The sequence below is a fragment of the Erinaceus europaeus genome, chromosome 10 (assembly GCF_950295315.1).
Source record: "Erinaceus europaeus chromosome 10, mEriEur2.1, whole genome shotgun sequence".
NCBI classification, from domain to species: Eukaryota; Metazoa; Chordata; class Mammalia; order Eulipotyphla; family Erinaceidae; genus Erinaceus; species Erinaceus europaeus.
The window spans coordinates 16,011,937-16,035,092 of NC_080171.1; the positions used below are offsets into that span (position 1 = coordinate 16,011,937).

At 38.5% G+C, this 23,156-nt stretch overlaps 1 protein-coding gene across 3 annotated transcripts in view; it reads right to left on the minus strand.

Annotated features, from left to right (window-relative positions):
• The window catches only part of ZCCHC7 (zinc finger CCHC-type containing 7), a 208,241-nt gene extending 185,325 nt beyond the window's left edge, over positions 1 to 22,916 (minus strand). The window contains exons 1-2 of one of the 3 annotated variants that reach the window (XM_007524131.3): positions 22,771 to 22,916; positions 14,319 to 14,952 (exon numbers count right to left, since the gene is read on the minus strand). In XM_007524131.3, coding sequence (XP_007524193.1) covers positions 14,319 to 14,928 — 610 coding nt within the window. In that variant the 5' untranslated portion in view covers positions 14,929 to 14,952; positions 22,771 to 22,916. Of the gene's footprint in view, positions 1 to 14,318; positions 14,953 to 21,978; positions 21,998 to 22,766 lie in introns of those variants that run through there. The other 2 variants (XM_060199170.1, XM_060199171.1) reach the window with 2 other exon arrangements.
• Between the last annotated feature and the right edge of the window lie 240 nt (positions 22,917 to 23,156).

A 23,156-nucleotide genomic window follows, 5' to 3' on the forward strand; every position in this document is an offset into this window, starting at 1 on the left:
AAAATAATTAGGGAAACCTTTAAAAACATACATATTAAAGTCTATGAACTTCATAGTTGTTCAGATGATAAAATCTTGAATAACCAGTTCTATAATAAAGTAATTTGGGTACGAAAAATTTTTGGCAATACACAAAGACTTAACTATAAGGGCATAGTATCTAAATATTTACCTACCAAACAAGGTAAGCTATATCAAGCAACTCTCCTAAGAGTACGTTACAATAGTAATTGCCCTTGTGATAGTCAACACGTGCAATTTGCTATGTCCGATAGAGAAATCAGTAATAGTTGAGTTTATCTACATACATTTTCATTTCAAGATAAATGTATGTGAGAATGTGTGTTGTATACTTCAGCAACCGAATATTAGACCTGATGCTCAAGATAATCATTTATAAGTAAGATAATTACAAAAATGATCATTTGAATTCAGTTGTATTTTTTATCTTTACCTGAAACTCACACCTTCAACCAATTTACAGGAACAATTTTTGTCTAAAATAGCTCATGTACTAAATGAGGACCGTTACTCAATTCAACATTTATTTTAATATGATTTCTAAGTCAAGAATGTAATACAAGGAGCAATTTAATAAGAAACTAAAAAGCTGCATAAGTTCCTCCTTCTGGACTCACAGCTATGCATCTTCTGTAGCAAAGAGAATCAACTTTCAGGCTGCTTGCTTCCCTTTAAATTTAAAGCTTGTTTATTCCTGACAATTATCTTTATCGGAAATTCTAATGTTCTACTTTTAATGGCTCAATCTGTTTCTAATCTGGATGCTGGAAGTTTCTTAATTCTGAAGGCTTGTTGTTTAATTTAGAGTGTTTGTGCCTCCTGAGCAATAATCACATATTTACAGCTAGCTGATCGCAAAAGTTTAGAAATATATTGATGAATCTGAAGCAGACATCTGAAAATATAAAAGCAGCATTTGAGTTACTAAAGACTGTCTTTAAGAATAAGAAAAATTAAGGAAAAATTTTTAAAAGTCACTTAACTTCAGTATCACCCATGCCAATTTTCAATGTGGTCCATTTTTCAAAGTCTACATATCTGAAAAGTTGACTACTTATTAAAATTCTCAATGAATTTACAAGCACTACTACAAAACTTTTTCTTTGGCCCATTCAGCCCCCTAACTAGTCAAACAATGAAACAAATATTACAAGATGAAGGCTGACAAAAAATCATAATGAACCTCTCAGATGAGAAACTAATTGGTACTAAGTACACAATGGCTTACATTTAATCCTGTTAATAACCACACCGAAAAAGAAATGAAAGACTCACTTTTCAGTCATCTCTCTGGACCACTGGGCTAAAATAACAGCATGACTAAATCTGACATTGACCCCGTGGCCCTGCTAGGAGTTAAAAGAATTCCTTTGAGTCTTGTAAGGCCTGTTTTCAACTGCTCCAGAGGGGTGGGCTAGTCACACACACTTGTTAGCCTTCTTTACAGTAACAGGTGAAATTAGAAATGATCACATAGTGTAATATAGACCAGCTCTTACTTTCGACATAAAGTCTATATCTTACAGCAACAATACAAGAAAAGAACAGCATAATAGTAATGGCATCGATGGGTAAAAAGCAACTGAAACAGTTAGAATGCAGTAACATACTACATTTTTTAATAAATAAGACAGAAATTGAGACAAAAAGATGAATCACTAAACATAAAATAATGAAAATACGGTTCTTCTAGATTTATAACAGCTTTCAGAGAACCTAATAAATTAAATTAATATATATTATTTATCCATTTGTGAAATTTTGCAGGCTTTTATCACATGAACTCATGGAAACCAAGCAATTTCAAAATGATAAGTCTGCCTAAAAGGAGTTTACATTTCTCCTTTCTTTTCAAAACTATAACTTCCAACAAAGATGATCTTGGTAACTCACACCTTTCTCTCTAGTGACTAAAACTATGATCATAGATTTGATAAATTTGATACTTCTCTAGTATTTTTACCTTTAAATCAAGTAAATTCTTAAATCAAGTTTCTGACCTTCCCCCATACCACAAATCTCATCACTGAAACCTACCCATGTCATATTTTATATATTTGCCTCAAGTTTTTACAATTCAAATAAAGTGTAACTTCAATTAATTCATTTCAATATTTAAAATGATAAATCTAACTCTGCTATACATTGAAAGTCAAATCTCCTTAAATATTAAGATAATGTATTACATTTCAAGGCACACTTAAATCTGCCTCTAGGGCACAATAGCAAAATTAATTTTATATAATTTATACATTCTTAAAAGACCTTTTGTAATTTTAGCTTATGATAGTTAAATCAAATATACAGTCTCAGAGTTATTACTTAACTGAATACAACTGGGCATTCGCAATTAGAATCAAGGCATTGTTTTGCTATTTTTGTAAAAGGTTAAATTAACTTAGTAGTAGAAGATTCAAGTTAAAACTGTAACACCACATCAAACTTAGAAAATAAATATTTTCAATGAACTCATACAAAGAAGAGGTCCAACCACTACATTTTGAAAAATCTGAAATGGCACAGAAATCTCTACCTGTCAGGTGACAACATTCTGGGTAGGAGATTTCTTTCCACCCAATTCTCATTCTAATTTCCTATCTTCTTTCATACACAAAATATTGTTTTTCAGGTAGTATCAATGAGCAAATAGAACACTAAAACATCTCAAGCTTACCCAGCAATAAAAGAATAGCAAGATATTTCACTACAAGTTCTTAAAGTTCTAATTCAGAGTCCAATTTTACATAAATGAAACTTGAGCAAAAACAGTTTACACAATGCACAATGTAGTTTCATCAACAGTGGCTTACCTTGACAGCATTTCTGACCTAAAGAAAAAATTCTAAATAAAAGTATTTCCATTATACTTTAATAGTTATGATATGTCTTTAGTCTTTCGCTTTTAAAAGACTCTTACTCCCACCAAAAGAAAAGAGAGAGAGAGGACAAAAAGAAACCTACAAATAAAGACTGAAAAAGGCATCAAATAATCATGACCTTTTTTTAAAAGTTGTCTGACAGTCGTCTGTGAAGATGTTTTTTTTTTTAACAGCATGAAAGCGATTATTCAGTTTGTTTTTTCCTTACTATATTTCAAGTTCAGTTTTATAGTGCTTTCCTACAAAAACAGCAAGTAAAATCTCTAGCAAACTTTAAGAACTATTAACATTTTAAATAAACATATGATAATAAAATATATAAATAGGACATTCTTTTTATTCTTCAAACCTGTACACCTTCACAATTGGATCGCCTTTCATATTACAAATTATACCCAACTTTAAAATATATAGATTTTGGAGATTACTTGTATTTCTCAATAACTAAATGAACATTACATGTCAAATTGTCAGATAACTTTTAAATTACAATTAAGAAAAATTTCACAAACTCATGAACACTGTAAATATAGCAAAAGAACAGAAATTCAAAAGGTGTTTTTAATTGCCATGAATGAGCAATAGTTAGAGTATTAGGAACATTTTCCTCTTAGTTTGAAATTCACTGAATTTAAATGATTTATTGAGAAGTTAAAGAAATCAAAATGTGAACTATAACTAGAAAATAATATGAAAAAAACTCAGTTCTGCTAGTTTTCTAGTAATACATTCTATAAGTCAGGTTCATATATGGGAAGACTGAAGTCTACACAAACTAAAATTAGCAGTCACAGAAAGGTTTGTCTCCTTACCCCAACCCCAAAGTACTAAATATATATTGAGAATTTAAGATACTTCACTGCCATGGTATATGATAAATTAAACAAAAACAGAAGGAAAAAAAACATTAAAATTATATATATATATATTAGTTATTGTTTTTCATCCTTTATATCAACATTAGATAATTACTTTTAGTTAATATTAGTTAATTCTATCACTTTCCAAAGTCATTACAAAATTACTTGATTGTTTTAAGTAGACAATCTTTTTACAACTCTTATCAATCCAATGAATACAGATTTTAACTAAATAATGTTACTGTGTGGTGGCACCCTCAAAGCAGATGTGAAACAGAAGTAGCTCTGATTACATCAATCTCATAAGGTAAAAGTCTTCAGATACTAATAGAAAAATAGCTGGGGAGATATTAGGAATGGAGGCCTTTACTATTCCCTAATAACAGTAACAAATTATTCAATGTTTAAGTTAAATCAAATCATTTTTCCCAGGACTTTTATGTTTAGCAATGTGAAGATGGTCCACCCAACAAAATTCTGCACATTTGAAAATTAAGCATACTTTGCAGGAATAGGCAAACTTTTAAGATCTGGTCAAGTTTAACATGTACCTCCTCTATCAAATGTATATCCATATATTTATGTGAATATATCCATACTAGGACAACAAAAAAGTGAATGCTTAGATCACAAGTGACTTTCTTTGAATATCTTTGGAACATGCAGTTATTTAAATTCAGAATTTATATAGCAGAAGCACTTCCTGCTAATGAATACTGCTAGCATCTAGCTTAACTGTAACAAAACAGTTTTATTCCAACAGTAGAATGACCATGAATAGGAAATTTCAGGATTAATAATTTTCTCTTGCAATTGCATACATAAAATAAACATATTTTTGAGTTCCTCAACAGCTCGAAAATTAAATTGCTCCTACTACTTAGAAAACAAAACCAAGAACAAAATTAGTTTTCCCCTACTAGTCCCCGTGGATCTAAGTCCACAGAATAATTCTTCCCAATCTTCAAAACAAAACAACACACAAATATATGGGCTATGGAAGAAAGATCAAAACAAAGAAGCAAGATTTTTTTTCTCTCTCTTTTCCTTTAGCAATCAACAAAACAACAAAAAAGAAAAAGTGAAAAGTCACCCAGAATATATGACCATGTAAGCATGGGCACTCTTGCAGAAAACCAAGTCTGCATCCCAAAGCCATGGGAAATTTAAATTAAGGCACATGGTCACAATAGGCAGGGAAATCTGTATAGACAAGAAAGGATTGTTGAGGCTGCAGGTATACTACAAAACATCTTTTTTAAAACTTTAGTAGTTTTATTAATGTAAAAAAAAAAAAAGCCTATACTTGAATTGCACCTTATAAAAAATAAAATTTCCTTCTCAATTCAAAATATCCATTCTATCTAAGAGAAGAGACAGGAATCCCACTGGCTAATATTGAGAAAAAGCAAATCAGAAATTTACTCCATGACTCTTAACTCTTTCTATATGAAATTATTTTAAAACCATTAGATTTTTAACCAGAGGAAAAACTCAGCGATAAGACCCTTCTTTACAGCTGACATTGACCTAAGGGGTGGCTCAGTCAGGCTACTGAGTGCAACTCCCCTTTGACCACCCAAAGGAACTTAGGTTATTTAACTCACCTAAAGTAACTGGATAACCTATAACAAAACCATTATATTTCACTTGATAAATCTGATAATGAAGAAAATTTCCGAAACTAGAACATCTCTAACAGAAAAATAACGGGACTTACACAACCATCAAAAAGCCATGGTACTAAACAATACAAATGCTCTACAATGAAGTACCTGATGGATTTCACCAGTGAATGATTCACCTATCCAGAAACACTTCCACTGAATGTTATGGACCGCTTTAGAGAAGTATTCCATATACATCATAAAAGCCAGTAACATTACATTAAACAAAGGATATATTTGTGAATATAGCTCAGTTATTATTTCTTCTCCCATACAGCTTAATTTATTTTTAAAGGAAACAAGTAACTGGAGTAGATGCAGAATCCTAAGAGAGGATGCTAATCCATGGTAGTGAGGTAATAATCAGAAGTACTATCAGAACAATAATGAAAATTTACTGGCAATTAAAATCTTCCTTAAGAGTACAAGGTAATGCTGTTTCTAAACAAGACCAGTAACAAAAAGTTCATTTTTGCTTAAAAATGGCCAGAGTACTGTAAGAACTAGTTAACAGGAACAATGTTGTATGCCTTCCCTTTAAATAAAACTTCTTTTTTCCCAGTTAAATGCATTCACCATTTTCTTATATACCCTGAATTCTTCTCACCTAACTTTGCAAAGCATACTTTTTCAATTACTTTAGCAAGCCACCAGTCTTCTATTTCCTGTACCTTTTGAAAGTCTTAACTACAAATACGGAAAGAGTACTGAAAACTTTTCTGGATAGTCTTTGGCTTTTCCTCCCCAAAGATCTGTTACAGGTGCTATTAAGGTACAAAATAAAATAAGATCTTGTCAATAAAAACCCTTTTTCTTAAAAGAAGTTCTAAATAGACTCTGACATTCTGAGTTAATTCTAAATTAACTACATTTTGACATAAGCAGGGAGGAGAGTACAAGTTATCTTCCTATTACAGGTTACACTAAGTTCCTTAAAATGTATTTGCAGGATACAAGCATATGCTTTCAATTCCACATTTAACTAATTTTCAATCTATGGCAAAAGACAAGACTTTAAGACAGAAATGTCACAACATTAAAGCTGCATATTAAGCAAATAAGATATACTCTTTATTATTATGCTGAATTTATATTTGAACGGAAATAATTTATATCCACAGAAATACATCTCTATCGAAGCTGTTGCTATTAAATCAAGAATCAGAAACTAAAAAAAAAAAAAAGTCAAATTTATTCTCTTAGGTATTCTAAGTAATTCTGTGTAATTTTAAAATAATTTGATCATATACACAGTGAGTGCTCAATTAAAATATGTCCCTATATCAGCAGGATAAACAATCAATCAGGAAGTTACTAAAAAATGCCAAAACCTTACTCATCACAGTAACTTTCTAAGGAAACGGGGTGAGGGCACAGAACTCTGGTGGTGGGTGCAGTGCGGTTACTCTATTCCCGTGATCTTAGGATCTTGTAAACCACCATTAAATCACTAGTAAAAATAATAATAATAACAGAAAAAAACAAAGGAATAGCAAGTAAGCAGACAAAAAAATAACATAAAAAAACAAAGATAAACCACAACTAAGAGATTAAAAACTTTTCCCTTAAACATTTTCCATTAAATCAACACTTTCACTTCATGTGATAGCTGCCACAGGATTTTGTTGGTAAAAGACTAACAAATTATTCTGAAAGTAAATAAAATTTAGCAAAGTGTAAATAATAGGCAGGTATACTTATAAACAAGAATTAACTGAATAGTCTTTATTTACACTTAAACAGGACAAAAAAGTAAATATTCTCCATTCCATATTTACAATTTGTAGTTCACAACGAATTTACCTTCTAACGATAATGTACAGTCTGTACAGTGTATAAATTATATTTATCTTTTAGATAAATGACTACTACATAGAATAAATTTGATTCTTCCTCCCCACATCCCCTTTTTTTTAATCACTGCAGAACACTGCTAAGCTCTGACTTATGGTGGTGCTGGGGACTGAACCTTGGAGTTCAAAGTTTCAGTCATGGAAGTCATTTGTACAAGTAATAGATTATTTTCATAAGAAACAAAAGCTTTAAGAAAATTACACTTAAACACTTTTTACCCAGACACCACTCAAGTTTCCATGATAACAAGGAAAACGCTGCCCATCTAATTTATTGTTTCTCCATTCAAAAACTAAATAAGCCTGTAGGTATGGGTGGTAGTAATACATTAATGACAACTAAACTAAATCCTTAGAGTTCCAATAAATACCACGGTGTTTTCCTATTAAGCAGATTTCAAGAAACTATATCTTAGAAGAAAGTCAAACTGGTCCCTATAACAAATATCAAAAAGAAAAGTAAATTTTAATTCTCTCCCTAGGTATTATTGAAAAGAAAGACTACTGTAAATTACCTCAGATTAAAAGTCATAAACTCAGAAAGAATGCATATATAAGGTGCTGACCAACAGTGAAATCATAAAATTAGACATCAAATAGCAACATTCCAAAATGTTATTAAAATCCAACTCAAAGCTACCTTAGTATTTCAGGGATTTCTAATGAGATTTTCAGTCTGCTGAACAATAGCCATGAAAGGCTTTCAAACTTCACTCCACTCACAAGTAAAGTCGAAATTGAACATTTTTATTTCTTCTTTCCCTAAGACAACTTCACCATGGAACAGTGAATAACACAGCTCAGGTCATTATGCTAATTAGAAATTAAATAAAAAGGTGGCCTTACAATAGTTAAACATAAGGTGAAATGCTACAACGAGAGACATAGTTCAAAAGCAGCTTCAAGAATTGTGTGGAACAAGCTTACAAAAGCTGAAAACACTGAGGAGGAAGTTTGGGAGGCTCTCTGTCACTGGAACTTTAACACGGGGCCATTTTTCAATTAGAAAGCAGAAATTAAACCGTACGCCAATGATATCAAAGAGCAATAAACTCTTATGACTTATTTGGCCATAATATCTCTCAGGACACTTATTCACTAAAATTAAGTTGATAGGTTACCTCACGAATGTTGAAACAGGAAAAAAAAAAACCTTAAAGATTTGAGCAGTGCTAAAAGCACAATGATATGGGAAAACATAAGCTATGAGAAGTCAGTTATATTTTGAGACAGGCTCCATTTCGAACAAAATAAACACTTTAAATAACTTCTTCTGTTTTTGTTCGTTGTGTCTTTTTATAATAATTTATATTCATATATAGCTTTCTCTACTTTTTTTTTTTTTTTTTTTTTTGGCTTCAGGGTTATCCCTGGGGCTCAGTGCCTGAACTATGAATCCACTGCTCCTGGAAGCCACTTTTTCCATTTTGTTGTTATTGTTATTGCTGTTTTTGGCAAGGACAGAGAGAAATTGAAAGAGATGGGGAAGATAGAGAGGGGGAGAGAAAGACACCTACAGACCTGCTTCACCACTTGTGAAGCGACCTCAGTGCAGATGGGGAGTCGGCGCTCAAACTAGGATCCTTGGGCTCCCTACTATAAGTGCTTAACCCGCTGTGCCACCACCCAGCCCCGTTTGTTTTGTATTAATTTAAAGCAATTGATCCAGCTGAGAAAAAAAAAAAAAAAAAAGTATTCCATAATGGTGCATAAAATACCTGATTTTCTTTCAATTTTTTTTTGTTTTATTTTTTCTTTCTTATATTTGATAGGGCAGAGAGAAATTGTGAGGGTGGAGACAGGTAGACAGAGAGAAAGGGAGACACCAACAGCACTGCTTCACTGCTCATGAGGCTTCCCCTCCACAGGTGGAGAGCAGGGGCTTAAACCTGAGTCCTTGAACATGGTACCCTGTGCGCTCAACCAGGTGCTCCCCCACCACGCCCTTAAACATCTGATTTTGAAATGAGAAGGAAAGGTGATATGATTCAGAAATCTTCCACTAAAACTACAGTCAAGATACACAAGTTGAGAAGAAATCTCAAGCTACATTTAATAAAAATTTGTTGGGGGTCAGCAGTGGCAAACCCGGTTAAACACACACAGTACTAAGCACAAGGTCCCCCTAAAGGATCCAGGTTCCACTTCACAAGCAGTGAAGCAGGTCTACAGGTGTCTTTCTCTCTCCTTGTCTCCCCCTTCCCTCTCAATTTTCTCTGTCCTATCCAATAAAGTGGAGAGAAAATGAAAAAATGGCCGCAAGAAACAGTGGATTTGTAGTGCCAGCACCAAATACCAGCAATAAGCTTGGAGGCAAAAATATAAAACGCATAGATAGGTGGGAATTCACAAAGATCCCCCAAATATTACATTCACGTAAATGTGAAAAGGTGAGTAACTTGAGATTTCTCCCATAAACCTGAATTCTTAAAATTACAGCTATAAGAGATTTTTTTTGAAAAGGGTAAATTTACATATTGTTTGTAAACATGCATGGATACAAACCTCTACCATTTCTGAAATGCATGGTCTCCTTTTAGAAACCTAACTGGAGGGAGTTGGGCAGTAGCGCAGCGGGTTAAGCGCACGTGGCTCAAAGTGCAAGGACTGGCATGAGGATCCCAGTTCGAGCCCCCAGCTCCCCACCTGCAGGGGAGTCACTTCACAAGTGGTGAAGCAGGTCTGCAGGTGTCTATCTTTCTCTCCCCTTCTGTCTTCTCCTCCTCTCTCCATTTTTCTGTCCTATCCAACAACGATGACAACAAGAATAACTAAAACAAGGGCAACAAAAGGGAATAAATATTTTTTTTAACAAAAAGAAAAGAATATAAAAGTATTTTTTAAAAAGTTAACTGGGATGGGATTAAAAAAAAAAAAACTACCTCTGGGATGAGGGGACAGAGGAAAATTAGAAACAGTACTTAGACAAGAATTCCCTCTTTTCTCCAAAATACACAAGATGGCTGTCACACAGTGTGGAATGTATCTACCACTTGTCATCGTTCTGAATGTGATTAATGTTATGGCTCCCAGGGTTAGCAAAAATTCTGGCAATGTGCTATGGGCATGTGAAAGGATATATAAAACATAAATACCCTTTCTCATTTAGGTCAAAGTGGATTCTACAAAGACGTATCAAAATACTTAAAAATACCCAATAATGGAGGCCTGGCCGTAGCGCAGCAGGTCACATGGCAAGAAATGTAAAGATCCCGGTTTGAACCCCTGGCTCCCCACCTGCAAGGGGGTTGCTTCACAAGCCATGAAGCAGGTCTGCAGGTGTCTTTCTCTCCCCCTCTCTGTCTTCCCCTCCTCTCTCCATTTCTCTCTGTCCTATCCAACAACAACAATAACAAAGTAATGGGAAAAAAATGGCCACAGATTTGTAGTGCAGGCACAGAGCCCCAGCAATAACCATGGAGGCAAAAAACAAAACAAATAGAAAACCAAAAGACAAAACAAAACAAAAACCTAACAGCATATTAAGTCATTAACTGTTACTGGTACCAAGTAGTCTTAAGTTTCTATTATGTTTTTAACTTCTATTCATCCTCATTGCATTTAACTTAAACTTTAAATCTTTTTTTTTTTTTTTATTGGATAGAGACAGCCAGAAATTGAGAGGGAAGAGGATGACAGAAAAGGAAAGAGGCAGAAAGACACCTGCAGCACTGCTTCCCCTCTCACAGTCTTCCCCCCTGCAGGTGGTGACTGAGGGCTGCTCTACCACCCAGTCCCAATCTTATCAATTCTTCAAGACTCAGTTCAAAATGGTTTATTTTCAATTCAGTCCTGTACTTTCTCTACCTATAGTAATCTTTTCTTTAACGTTCATACATTCATCTGGAAATGACTATGTACAGTACCTGAGCATCTCACAGACACGTGCATGTATTTAATTCTGGTGCTACAGTGACAATTCCACATGATAATGCATTTTACGGTCTCTAAAAACAGGTTATACATAGCAATTCTTGAATCTAAGCACCTTAAAGGTATAGTGATTTCTTTATTATATAAGCATCCAGTAACTGCTAGTCTGGTTTTAAGATTTCTAACTTAGGATTTTAACAAATAGATAAAAAATGTCACCAATCAAATGAAATTTATTTGGAAGGGGTAAGCTGGCTGTATGTGTGTACACACACACACACACACACACACACACACACACACACACACACACACACACACACACCTGAAAACGTTCAATTCAAAAGTATCAAGCAGAAGCTATATACATGTTTGCCACAATGATCACAAACTTATCTATCTAGTAGTTTTAAAAGTTTGTTTGAAGGGGCTGGTTGGGCGCACCTGGTTAAGTGCACATTAATCTACTCATACCACCAAGTGTGAGGACGGAGGTTTGAGAGTTCCCCTTCCCAGCTGTAGGGGGGATGCTTCATTAGTGGTGAAGCAGGTCTACAGGTGTCTATCTTTCTCTCTCCCTCTCTATCTCCCTCCCCTCTCAATTTCTCTCTGTGCTGTCAAATAAAAACAGAAAGAAAACAAAAAGGCAAACAATGGTGCTGGAAGTGATGAATTCATAGTACCAGCAGCAAGCCCCAAGAATAATCCTTGTAGCAATAAGAAGAAAGAGAGAGGGGGCCAGGCAGTAGTACAGTGGGTTAAGTGCACATGGCACAAAGCAAAAGGACCCGGCATAAGGATCCAGGTTTTAGTCCCCAGCTCCTCATTTGCAGGGGTGTCGCTTCATAAGCAGTGAAGCAGGTCTGCAGGTGTCTTTCTTTCTCTCCTCTTTCCCTCCTCGCAATTTTTCTCTGTCCTAATCCAACAACAACAAGGGCAACAAAATGGGAAAAATGGCTTCCAGGAGCAGTGGATTCGTAGCGTAGGCACCAAGCACCAGCGATAACCCTGGAGGAAAAAAAAAAACTTCAGAATGGGAGTTGGGGAGATAGCATAGAGGTTATGCAGAAGGAGAAGAAGGAGGAAAAGGAGAAGGAGGAGGAGGAGGAGGAGAAGAAGAAGAAGAAAGAAAGGGAGAAAGACATAAATAGAAAAAAAAACTATAGCTGGTCAAGTGGGGATCCAGAAATGGTTTTACATCAAAGAAGTCGTCATCTTCAAAATACTAGCAACCACCGCTGAAAAGTATTCCTCAAAGCAACTCAACATTCTTTTCATTCTTTCAAGCTCCTCAATATTTAGATGCTCAAACACTGCTTATTTATTTTCTCTCTATTTTTTTTTTTTTTTTTTGCCTCCACGGTTATCGCTGGGGCTCGGTGCCTGCACTACGAATCCACTGTTCCTTGGAGGCCATTTTTCCCATTTTGTTTTCCTTGTTTGATAGAGAAATCAAAGAGAGGAGGGGAAGACAGAGAGGGAGAGAGAAAGACAGATACTTGCAGACCTGCTTCACTGCTTGTGAAGCGATCCCCTGCAGGTCGGGTGCAGGGGCTCAAACCGGGACCTTTACACCGGTCCTTGTGCTTCACGCTATGTGTGCTCACCGGCTGTGCTACTGCCCAGCCCCAAACACTGCTTATTTCTACTCCTGCTTTCATTTACCCATGAAAAATCAAATACATACTAACTTATACCTTCACCAACCTCAATGCATCTAAATTTATTCCTCTCTACACTATAAGTACTTGATAACTTAGCAATTACTGGCATGCTTCTTCCCTTTTAAGACTAATTCACACATATATACTTAATCCTATCTTTTTCTTAGTATCAAACAGGTTTAATATTTTTTTTTAAATTTATTTATTTATTAATGGGAAAGACAGGAGGAGAGAGAAAGAACCGACATCACTCTGGCACATATGCTGCTGGGGGTCAAACTCAGGACCTCATGCTTGAGAGTCCAAAGCCTTATCACTGCGCCACCTCCCGGACCACGGTTTAATCTTTTCAAAAACGTTTTCTCTTCTATTCTACCTGCAGGGTAGAAGTTTTCTCAAGAAGTGAAGCAGTGCTGCAGATGTCTTTGTGTCTTCCTCTCTCTATTCCTCCCACTTCTCAATTTCTCTGTCTCTATCCCCCCCCAAAAAAAAAAAATCATCAAGAACAATGGATTCACCCTGTAGGCAACTAAAAATAACAGCAGGGGAAGTTCCCAGAGTTTGGCAGAGCAGTGCTGTGCTGTCTCTCCCTCTCTCCTTCCTACCTCCTACTTGAGATAAAAAACAAAGGAATAAGAACCCAGAGTAGACAATCACATACAACGGTGGAGACAAAGCCAACACTAAAATGCCAACGCAACTGGCACTAAAATGCCAATGCACACATAGTCTGCATTCTTTCTGCTGTCTACTAGATAAACCTGGGAGTCCTTCATAGTTTTCTACCTTATTGACTGTAGAGTTACTACAGTGCTGATATTAATTTTCTGTCTCCCATGTACCAGACATGTCCCATACTTGCTATCTGGCTAACTCCTGGTTAAGCAATTCATTTAGGAAGAGGCAGGCCATGGGGCCAGGCAGACATGCTATAATGTACAAGGACCCAGGTTCAAGCCATCAACCCCCACCTGCAGAAGGAAAGCTTCACAAGCGATGAAGCAGTGTTGCAAGTGTCGCCCCGCCCCCACTTCCCTCTCAATTTCTATCTCTTTCAAATAAATAGTTTTTAAATCAATTTAATGGGGGTGGGAGGACAGGCCCAAGAGAGTTGGCAAATGAAAGGTCAGGGATAATGTCAGAGGCAGATGAAGTACCCACCATGGGACCAAACAATGAAAGAGGGAAAGTAAGATTTCTGGGTCAGAACTGGTTCTAACCAAACAGGAAGCAGCAGCTAGGAATTTGTTTACAGCAGAAGCAAAGTGTCTTTTTCATATTCTGACATACTATTTCTGATGTTCAGACATACCACTATTTAGAGTAGGCATTGCTAAGAAAGTCTCATGAATAATAAGCCAAACAATAAAAAAAAAAAAAAAACCAACGTAAGGAACTAAATGGATTAGACCCTATTGGTCTTTTGACCAATTGACTAGGAAAAGAAGTTTTCCTTATTAAAGACAACATTACTTTTCAAAATGGCCAACATGACACTAACCTTCAATAGCAGAGTTTTCACATCCCACAAGGTTGAGAAGGATGTCGTCATCTTTATCTTCAACTCCCCCTCCCAGGAACATCCAGCTCTCCACCTCATCGCTCTCTGAAATGCTGCTCTCTTCCTCTTCACCTGAACTGACCTCTATAATCATGACTTCTCGGGGTGTAGCAGGTCTCTCTTCTGGTTTTGGCTGTTTACGCCTCTTGCATTTCTTACCAGCCAGCCCATTCGAACGAAGAGAAGTAGGAGGACTCTGTGTTTTCTCTTTTGTGTGGCCTTTAACATTCTTCCTTTTGCATTTATAAATACTATCTTCGTCAGACAGAGTGATGACTTCTGACCCATCGGACAGCTGTATGACTTCACTATCCGAAAGGATGATTAGATTATTCTGATTCGATTTACTACTGGGTGGTTCAGAACTCCCAGAGTTGTCCTCTTTCTGCTTCTCCTTCTCCTCCTTGATGATATCGTCAAGATCTTGGGCATAATGAACCTGGCTATAGAGCTGAAATTCCACCTCACTGTCCACACTCAGCTCACTTGATGATTCTTCACGATAGAGGTCATCTTCATATGCCTCTACACTCTCATAACCACCAAACATTATGGAAAGTCAGTCACCTGAATGCTGGAAAAGAAAAAAATTAATTAATTAAAAAAGATCATACAACAAACTTACTTTAAAAATTCCAAATACATCTGTCTAGTACAAAAGTTGTACTTATTATTTTTTTTTTACAGATGTATTTCATTTCGTATGACACAGAGGAATTTGTACTTGAGAGAAAGAGAAGCCAGAGCACCTGCAGCACATGCAGCGCTGGAGTTTGAACCTAGAGCACCAGGCATGCAAGTCCTTTGCTCTACCAGTTGGGCTCTTTCCTTAGCCAGTGGAGGCAATGTCTATGTGAAGGCCATCATTTTTCTTAATGACCGATTGAGACAGCTTTGTTCTCACAGAGCACCTTCTCATCTAGGATTTCTAAATCCTGCTTTGACCTACTCTAATAACGCCCTCCTCGCCCCCACCAAATGAAGCCTGCTATCAACAAACTGAGTCATGATTACTAATGGAAATGCTATAGATCAGGGGCCAAGCGGTGGAGCACCAGGTTAAGCACACACAATACAGTGCAAGGACCTGGGTTCAAGCCCCTGGTCCCCAGCTGCAGGGCTGCAAGGTGTCTCTTTCTCTCACCCTATCACCACCTCCTCTCACAATTTCTCTGTTTCTATCCAATAATAAGTTAAAATTTTAAAAAACTGATAGGAAAAAAAGTCACAGTTCACAAATATAATGGAATGGAAAAATAGGTTGAGAGCCACTGCATCACAGCATAATCTTTTTCTCCAAAACATTAAAAACTGCAAAAACACACAAAATCAGTTTTGGTAGCTCTCACTTTTCCATTCACTCTTCATCTTTTTCGTGGTTCTGGCTCCATATTCGTCATCCATAAATGTACTCTCATATGAGAAAGTTACTTCAGAAGCTGGAATATATATTTATCATGCATGAGACCCTAGATTCCACCCCAGGAATCGTAGTGGAGAACTATGGACAACACTAAGGAAACCCTACGGATGGTGGAATATTATTCTGGCATCTCTCCCTTTACTACCTCTCTTTCAAAAATTAATTAATTAATTTCAAAAAATTAGTCATGGAGGAGGCTTAGCAGTACTGAATATTCATGCAATCTTAGCCTCTTTCCCTGCTACCACTTTTTAAATCATGGCCTTGATCCCTGACCCAAAGAATACAGAGAACTATCCACTGAGCAGGTGCAAGGACTCAAGTCTGAGCCCCAGCTACTACATGGGCACACCATACAAATAGGACATGTCATAAGAAATAAGAGCACTGCTGTGAAATCTCTCCTTCTGTCTCTCTCTCTATTGCGGAATCTCTAGCTTTCTCTCCATCTCTGTCTTTCCACATCTACGGTAATTCTCACACACACACACACACACACACACACACACACACACACACACACGCGTGTGTGTGTGTGTGTGTGTGTGTATACAAGTATACGTGTATACATGCCAGGAGTGACAGAATCAAGCCGAACAAAAACCCTGGCAGGAAACAACAAAACAGGTCTGTGTCCATGCTGGATATAAAACTGTATATAAAAGGGGCTAGGCAGTGGCTCACCCAGTAGAGTTTAAAGACCCAGGTTCAAGCCCCCTGTCCTCACCTACAGAGGGGAAGCTTCACAAGTAGTAGGGTATGCTACAGGTGTCCTCCTCTCTATGTATCTCCCTCTAAAAAAGAGAGAGAGAGGGAGTTGGGCTGTAGCGCAGCGGGTTAAGCGCAGGTGGCGCAAAGCACAAGGACCGGCGTAAGGATCCCGGTTTGAACCCCCGCTCCCCACCTGCAGGGGAGTTCGCTTCACAGGCGGTGAAGCAGGTCTGCAGGTGTCTATCTTTCTCTCCCCGTCTTCCCCTCCTCTCTCCGTTTCTCTCTGTCCTATCCAACAACGACGACAACAACAATAATAACTACAACAATAAAACAACAAGGACAACAAAAGGGAATAAATAAATAAAATAAAATATTAAAAAAAAAGAGAGAAAGATGGAGAGGGATGGAGAGAGAGACAAAGGAAGAAAAAAAATAAAATAAAATCTGGAAATAGAATTGTGCAGGCAGTGAGCCCCAGTGATAACCCTAGTACCAATAAATAAATATAATTTTTTAAAATGTAGTCTTATGAAAAGCCCCAATTGAGGCGATTGTTGACTTTCCTACTGTAGGCATATGGGATACTGCTAATTCTTCACTCTGTTTGAATGTCACATCCTCAAGGAAACTTTTCTGACCCAGGAAACTAAATAAACTAAGATCCCCCTCTTCCAAAACACCTTTCTAATTACTAGTTCTAGGAGAGCAGGGATTCTATGTACTTCGGTAAACAATGACTCTCCTCAAAATTCCCGGAGGCACTGACATTAGCAGTATGTCTGCTGAATTAAACGAACAAATTACTAATATTGGGAGACAATAACAACAGTAGTAATATCATGCTATTTGTTCTTCAGTTCTGATAAATCCAATACTTATGCCTCAAATATGGAGACTATGGTGGGCCAGGGAAATAGTGCAGCCTGTTAGGCACGAAATTCTACACCTGTGGCTGCAGAAGTATGGAATTCATTCCAGCACCACCTCAAACCAGGGCTGAGCCACCCCTCTCTCAGTGCCTCTTATTTACTTGTACTAAATAAGCCTTTAAAAAAAAAAAGTTTCATTGCTGTATCCAACTATTCTCATATCATAAATCAATTCAGTTAGGTGTGCTGAAATACCAATTAAAACAAGAACTCTAGAGACGTTATTCATTTGTGTTCAGAAGTCAGCAACAGCCTAGAGAACAGCAATACCAACTGATTCTTTCTACTCCACTTCAGTGCCACAGACACAATTTAGAAAGTCATCATTTTCTTAGCTTCCCGGTTTAATTCTCTGCCCAAAAGATCAGGGTGCTCTGAACAGATTCCGAGAAACAAAATGAGCAAGAGATGAAAATCTACTGCACTCATGCAGAAAAGTTCTCTTCTTTTTACCAGAGCACTACTCAGCTCTGGCTTATGGTGGTGTGGGGGCTTGAACCTCAGACACCAGAATCTCTTTGCATAATCACTATGCTATCCCGCCACCACCCCCAGAAGCTTTTTGTTTTACAGGAATAGAAAAGCCAGTCATGGTATACCCTACACTTAGACAACTTGGGTCAGGGAGATAACTTATTAGAACAGCTACTTGTGCACCTGAGGTCAGATGTTCAGGTATCAATCAGCACTACCATCGCCAAGAGCTGGGTAGCACTCTGGTTAACCCCCTCCCCAATCTTTCTTTTAAAAGATTAGCTCACACAATTTTGTATTCATTTTTATCTCGATAAACCTGGGGGGGGGAGTGTTTAAGTGCTATCTACCCTGGAGAGGAGTTTATCTGAAATCCACTAAGTAACAGTTGTTTTGTGGTATGTGTGTAGCCAGAGAATGAACCCAGGGCTTTGGTCCTAATATTGGTGCTTCTCTGGCCCAATTTTTATTGTATTATTATTATTTTTTAAAGGAGAGGAAGTGGGGGGAGTAGGGAGATACCAAAGCATCACTCCACCATTCCTGGGGTTCCCCTGCTGCTATCATCAAGTGCTCTTAATACGGTGCTGCAGGGGCCTCAAACCTAGGCCCTCACCAACAAGTTACTCATGCACGAGTTCAATGTGCTGAGTCCCCGCCCTGGCTGTGAACAGATCTTACATCTTTTCACCAGAGTCACAAAAACTGGGAAAGGGCCTGCAGCATAACTCACTTGGACAGTGCTCTACTTGGCCACGGGTGTGACCCAGGGGGGAGCCAGCCCCCAGCACGCTGGAGAAAGCTCTGGCTGTAGTTTCTTCCTCTCTCTCTCTCTCTCTCTCTCTCTCTCTCTGTCTCTTCTGAAATTCCAGGGGAGAGGTGAAGCCCCTTAGATGATCATAAAAAAAAAATAATAATAATAGTAATAATAACATGAAGGTGACATCTGGGGAGACAGAATAATGGTTATGTAAAAGGACTCTCATGCCTGAGGCTGAGCTCCCAGGTTCAATTCTCAGTACTAAGCAGTGCTCTAGGGAGAAAAAAAATTGTTTTATTTAAATTGAAGGATTAGATAAGGGCAAGAAACTGGCTCACTTAATGATGGCCTTTCAGGTCAATACCAGACCACCCCATCATCTGGGGTCCTTGTGGAGAAATCCTTGGATTCCCACACAGATAGGATGGGCCTAGACCTCTAACACATTCCTCTCTCCACCATCACTGATCACTCCCATCAGGAACGTCATCATACGCCCTCTCGTGGGCCATTCCAGGAAGTTGTCCTCCTTATCAAGTAGCAATAGTAGGGACCAGCCCACTCTCTGGAGGGAGGCTGGATCAGCCTACTCTGCCACTCGAGGAAGACCGGTCCTGAAACGAGTGCAGCCTAGAACGTTCCCAGCTGTGACCATGGACTATAAGCTCATGCCTCATGCCAGAGTACACACTAAACTATGTGTCAGCGTCTGGGTGTGAGCTCCCAAGCATCACATGGGAATGCCAGGCAGAGGGAAAGCTTCACAAGCAGCACAGCTGTGCTGTAGTATCTCCCCTTCTCTCACTTGCTCACAGGCATCATGCAGCCCCTACTGGGGGGTGGGAGACACAAAATACAAGTCCACTGGGTACAGGTCACAATGCCTCAGAAAACCAGGGGAAAAAAGGAAGGGGAGACATATTTCTTAACTAGTCTTACTTTGGCAATTATTTCACAATATATATAGATCAAGTCATATTAAATACATTGAACTTAAACAGAATTATTTATCAGTTTTATCACTAAGTTGTAAAAAAAAAAATCAAAAAACTTGAAATGCTTTTCTTTCTATGAAACACAATATATCTGGTTCCCTTCTTGGGTTGTCTTGTCTTTCAGGTTGCTATGCTGTTGTCAAACATGCTGAATGTGGCTGTCTGAATAATAATGCTCATAGCATTTATTAGTTTATACTGAAATGTTAGCTCAAAAGAATTCAAATTAAAAAAAGGAACCCTTTCCTTTTTATTTAAGAGTCATATTAATTCTACAAGAAGTCAAAAGAATTATGCTTCCTTCAAAATCCTCACTGGATCCATCACGAGGATCCAGTGTGGACTTAAGATAAAACATAATTCCAGAGCAGCAAAGAAAAAAATTAAAAAGCTAAATTACAGAGTTACCAATTTGCACTGCTCTTGGAGCCATCCCAAAGTAAAAGGATTAAGAATAGAGCCATGGGCACACCTGTGAATGTATGCCAAAAGTAAACGACAGAAATAAAACCTGGCTTCCTTGAGTCTAAGGGTTTATCTCTTTCCCTGAAATGTAAAAATGAATTTAATGATTTAGCCCCTACGGCCTTTAAGAGGATTTTGTAAGTTCTGTACTTGAGCACTGTGCTGGCATAACTTGCCTTCTATATATGTAGTCTATATACGCCAGGGTTAAGATTTGTCTGAAGCTGTTTTGTTTTTGCTACTACTTGAATTAAATTCATATACATCTAGCTTACTCTTTTTAAGTGTGTATTGGGAATAATACACACGAAAGGAATGCAGGTAAACAAGAGATATGGAAGACTTTCTCAACTTTATGGTGGCCACAGATAATTCTTAAACATACTTACCCAAATAGTAGAAGCTCTCTATCAAAGTCACAAAATTTTAAATCTGAATGAGGATGCTGCAACCTCCTCAAACTACCTACAAAGAAACTGAGGTCCAAAGAGCTAAAGAAGTCTACGCAAGGTTACACAGCTCCACATTTCTCTGTCTCTCAGACAAGTGTTCACTAAAACTAGAAAATAAAATCCAAAAAATTCTCTCAAGTAACAATTTAAAGAACTTTCCTTCAATTCTACCTTTGTCCTGGTGGGGACACCTAAGCTGACCTCACAGACACCCCTACTACTCCCCAGGAAAGTATTAAAGACTATGGAAGGGACATTTCAACTGAAACAATAACAACAACAACAACAACAAAACACACTTATCTGAGTTTGTCAGTTTATCATCTAAGAATCTTCCAAGTTGATACTCTAAAACTACAGCAATTCTATGACCCCCCAAAAAAGACCGTTTTTAGAAATGACCTACAATCAGTTTGGGAATGAAGTTTATCTAAAGAATCAAAATGGCCTAATAAATATAAAACAGCAATAGAGAGTAATTACAAAGCCTCTCGCCATTCAAAAGTTGGTCCACTACTCATTCATACATTGAATTTTTCTTAACTTGGGGCAGGGAAGTGTGCAAATACAAATTTCATGCCTGAAGCTCAAAAGTCCCAGATTCAATCCCAGGCATAACCATAAGCCAGAGTTGAGCAGAGCTCTAGTCCATTAACATAATAAACCTTTTAACTATTTTTAACTGGACAACTTAAGGCTTTTATAATTTACTGTACAACCTTTAAAGTCACTCTCTGCCCTAAGAGTCTACCTTCTCACTTGGGATACTGCGATTTCTTCTTGGTGACACAAGTCTCCATTTCAGATAAATTTAAATCTACAGGTTGATTTTAAACCCATGTTTCCATTGTAAAGTGATTTAATGTAACTTGTCTTCCACTGAAATCCTATTCTTAATATATCTAGACAGTTGCAAACTTTAAATAGTAATAATTGACTCTAGTGTTAAAATGTATCTACTTCTCCAATAGGGACTTTAACTTAGAAGGATATCTGACTGGATCAGAGAATTTAAATCTGTGAAATAATGCTCACCAAAAAAAAAAAAAAAAAAAAGAGGACAGCAACACAAGATTTTAGAGGGAGAAAATTTATGCTAAATCTATTCATACAAGCACAGCTGTTCTAAGATATCTAGATCTTTTAATGAGAATCTTATCTCAAAAAGACTCCCTCTTTCCCTATGCCTTCCTCCCTTTTTTTTTTTTTTTTGCTAGTCTTTCCCCTGGAGCTATATTACAATGTACAACTTCATTTCTTCTTTAGTTCACTCCTCGCTTTAGGAATTCTCTAGAAAACTGCAATGCTCAACTGCCCCCAAAGTAAACTACACAGAGCTCCGTCAAAAGGGGTGGGGAAAAAAAAAAATCAAGAGCTTGAGGAGGAACCTGAAACATTCACTTTATAGACCCCGGGGGTGGGGGGTGAGGAGGAGCTCTAAGAGCTGCCGCATTTGCTGAGCTTTAGAGGCGCTGACAGGTGGTCTCGCTCAGCCCCATCACCTGAAGCACACGTGCATTCGGCCACTTTTCCCACTTGCACCGCAGCTTCTCCCGCAACTTGCGCCTAACAACGTGGACGGTCGTGGGGAGCGAGGAGCTGGGGGGGGGGGGGCGGGACTCAGCGATCACCGTCCAGGTCCCGGAGTGTCGCATGGAAACTGGGGACGCAGCGCCCCGCAAGTTTTCTGGCCCTGCAGCTTAAAGGCTGGAGTTGACCCAAGACTGCCGGGTCTTCACGTGGGCGACCATCCCTCCTTCCCTCCCTCTGTCCGTCCCTCCGTCCTGCGGCGACGCCTCCCAACTTTCCTGGAAGCCGGGACTCTCGCGAGGTGCTGGCGGCCACAGCGGCAGCCGGGACACCCCACACCCGACCCCCAAACACTGAGGCCGGGAGCGGCCTTTTTTCTTTTCTTTTGCTTTTTTGTTTTTTTTCCTTGAACTCCGACCTCAGGCCATGGCCCCGGCCTGGAGAATCGGGACACCCTAGTGGGTCGGGCGAGTCGCGGGCGGGCGGGAGCAGCGACACTAAGGGGCCAAGAGCCGCGTCCCGCCGCGGGTGGGAGGACAGACAGACGTGGGACACGGAGGCCGCAGACCCGGCGCGCGCTAGTTCCACAGCCCGGCGCGCGAGGGTCCCCCGGCCGCGGGCGCATCAGGGTCCGTCACACACATACTCACTGCCGCAGCTGCGACCAGGAAGCACCAACCAGGAACCAAAACGCGTAGAGGGACGGGGAGGGGCGACGACAAATGAGGTAAAGGAAACGGCGCCCGCGCGGACCCGAGAGGAGGGAAGGCACTTCCGGGGAAAACACAGCTCCCAGGACTCGTCTTCCGTCCCCGCCCACCTCCAGAGCTCTCTGTGCGCATGCCCGGCCCGTGTTAACCCTTCTCCTCCTTTTCTCCTCGCTTGATAAATCTTTGTTTTGCCTTCCTAACTTTGCTCCTGGCCTTCGATCGCTTCTTTTTTTTCAAGTCCATCTAGACGGCATTCATAAGGGGTGGGCAAGCTTTGTGTGAATTATCTGCCTAGAAGAGGTGCTGTTTATCGAGCTAGGTCTGGG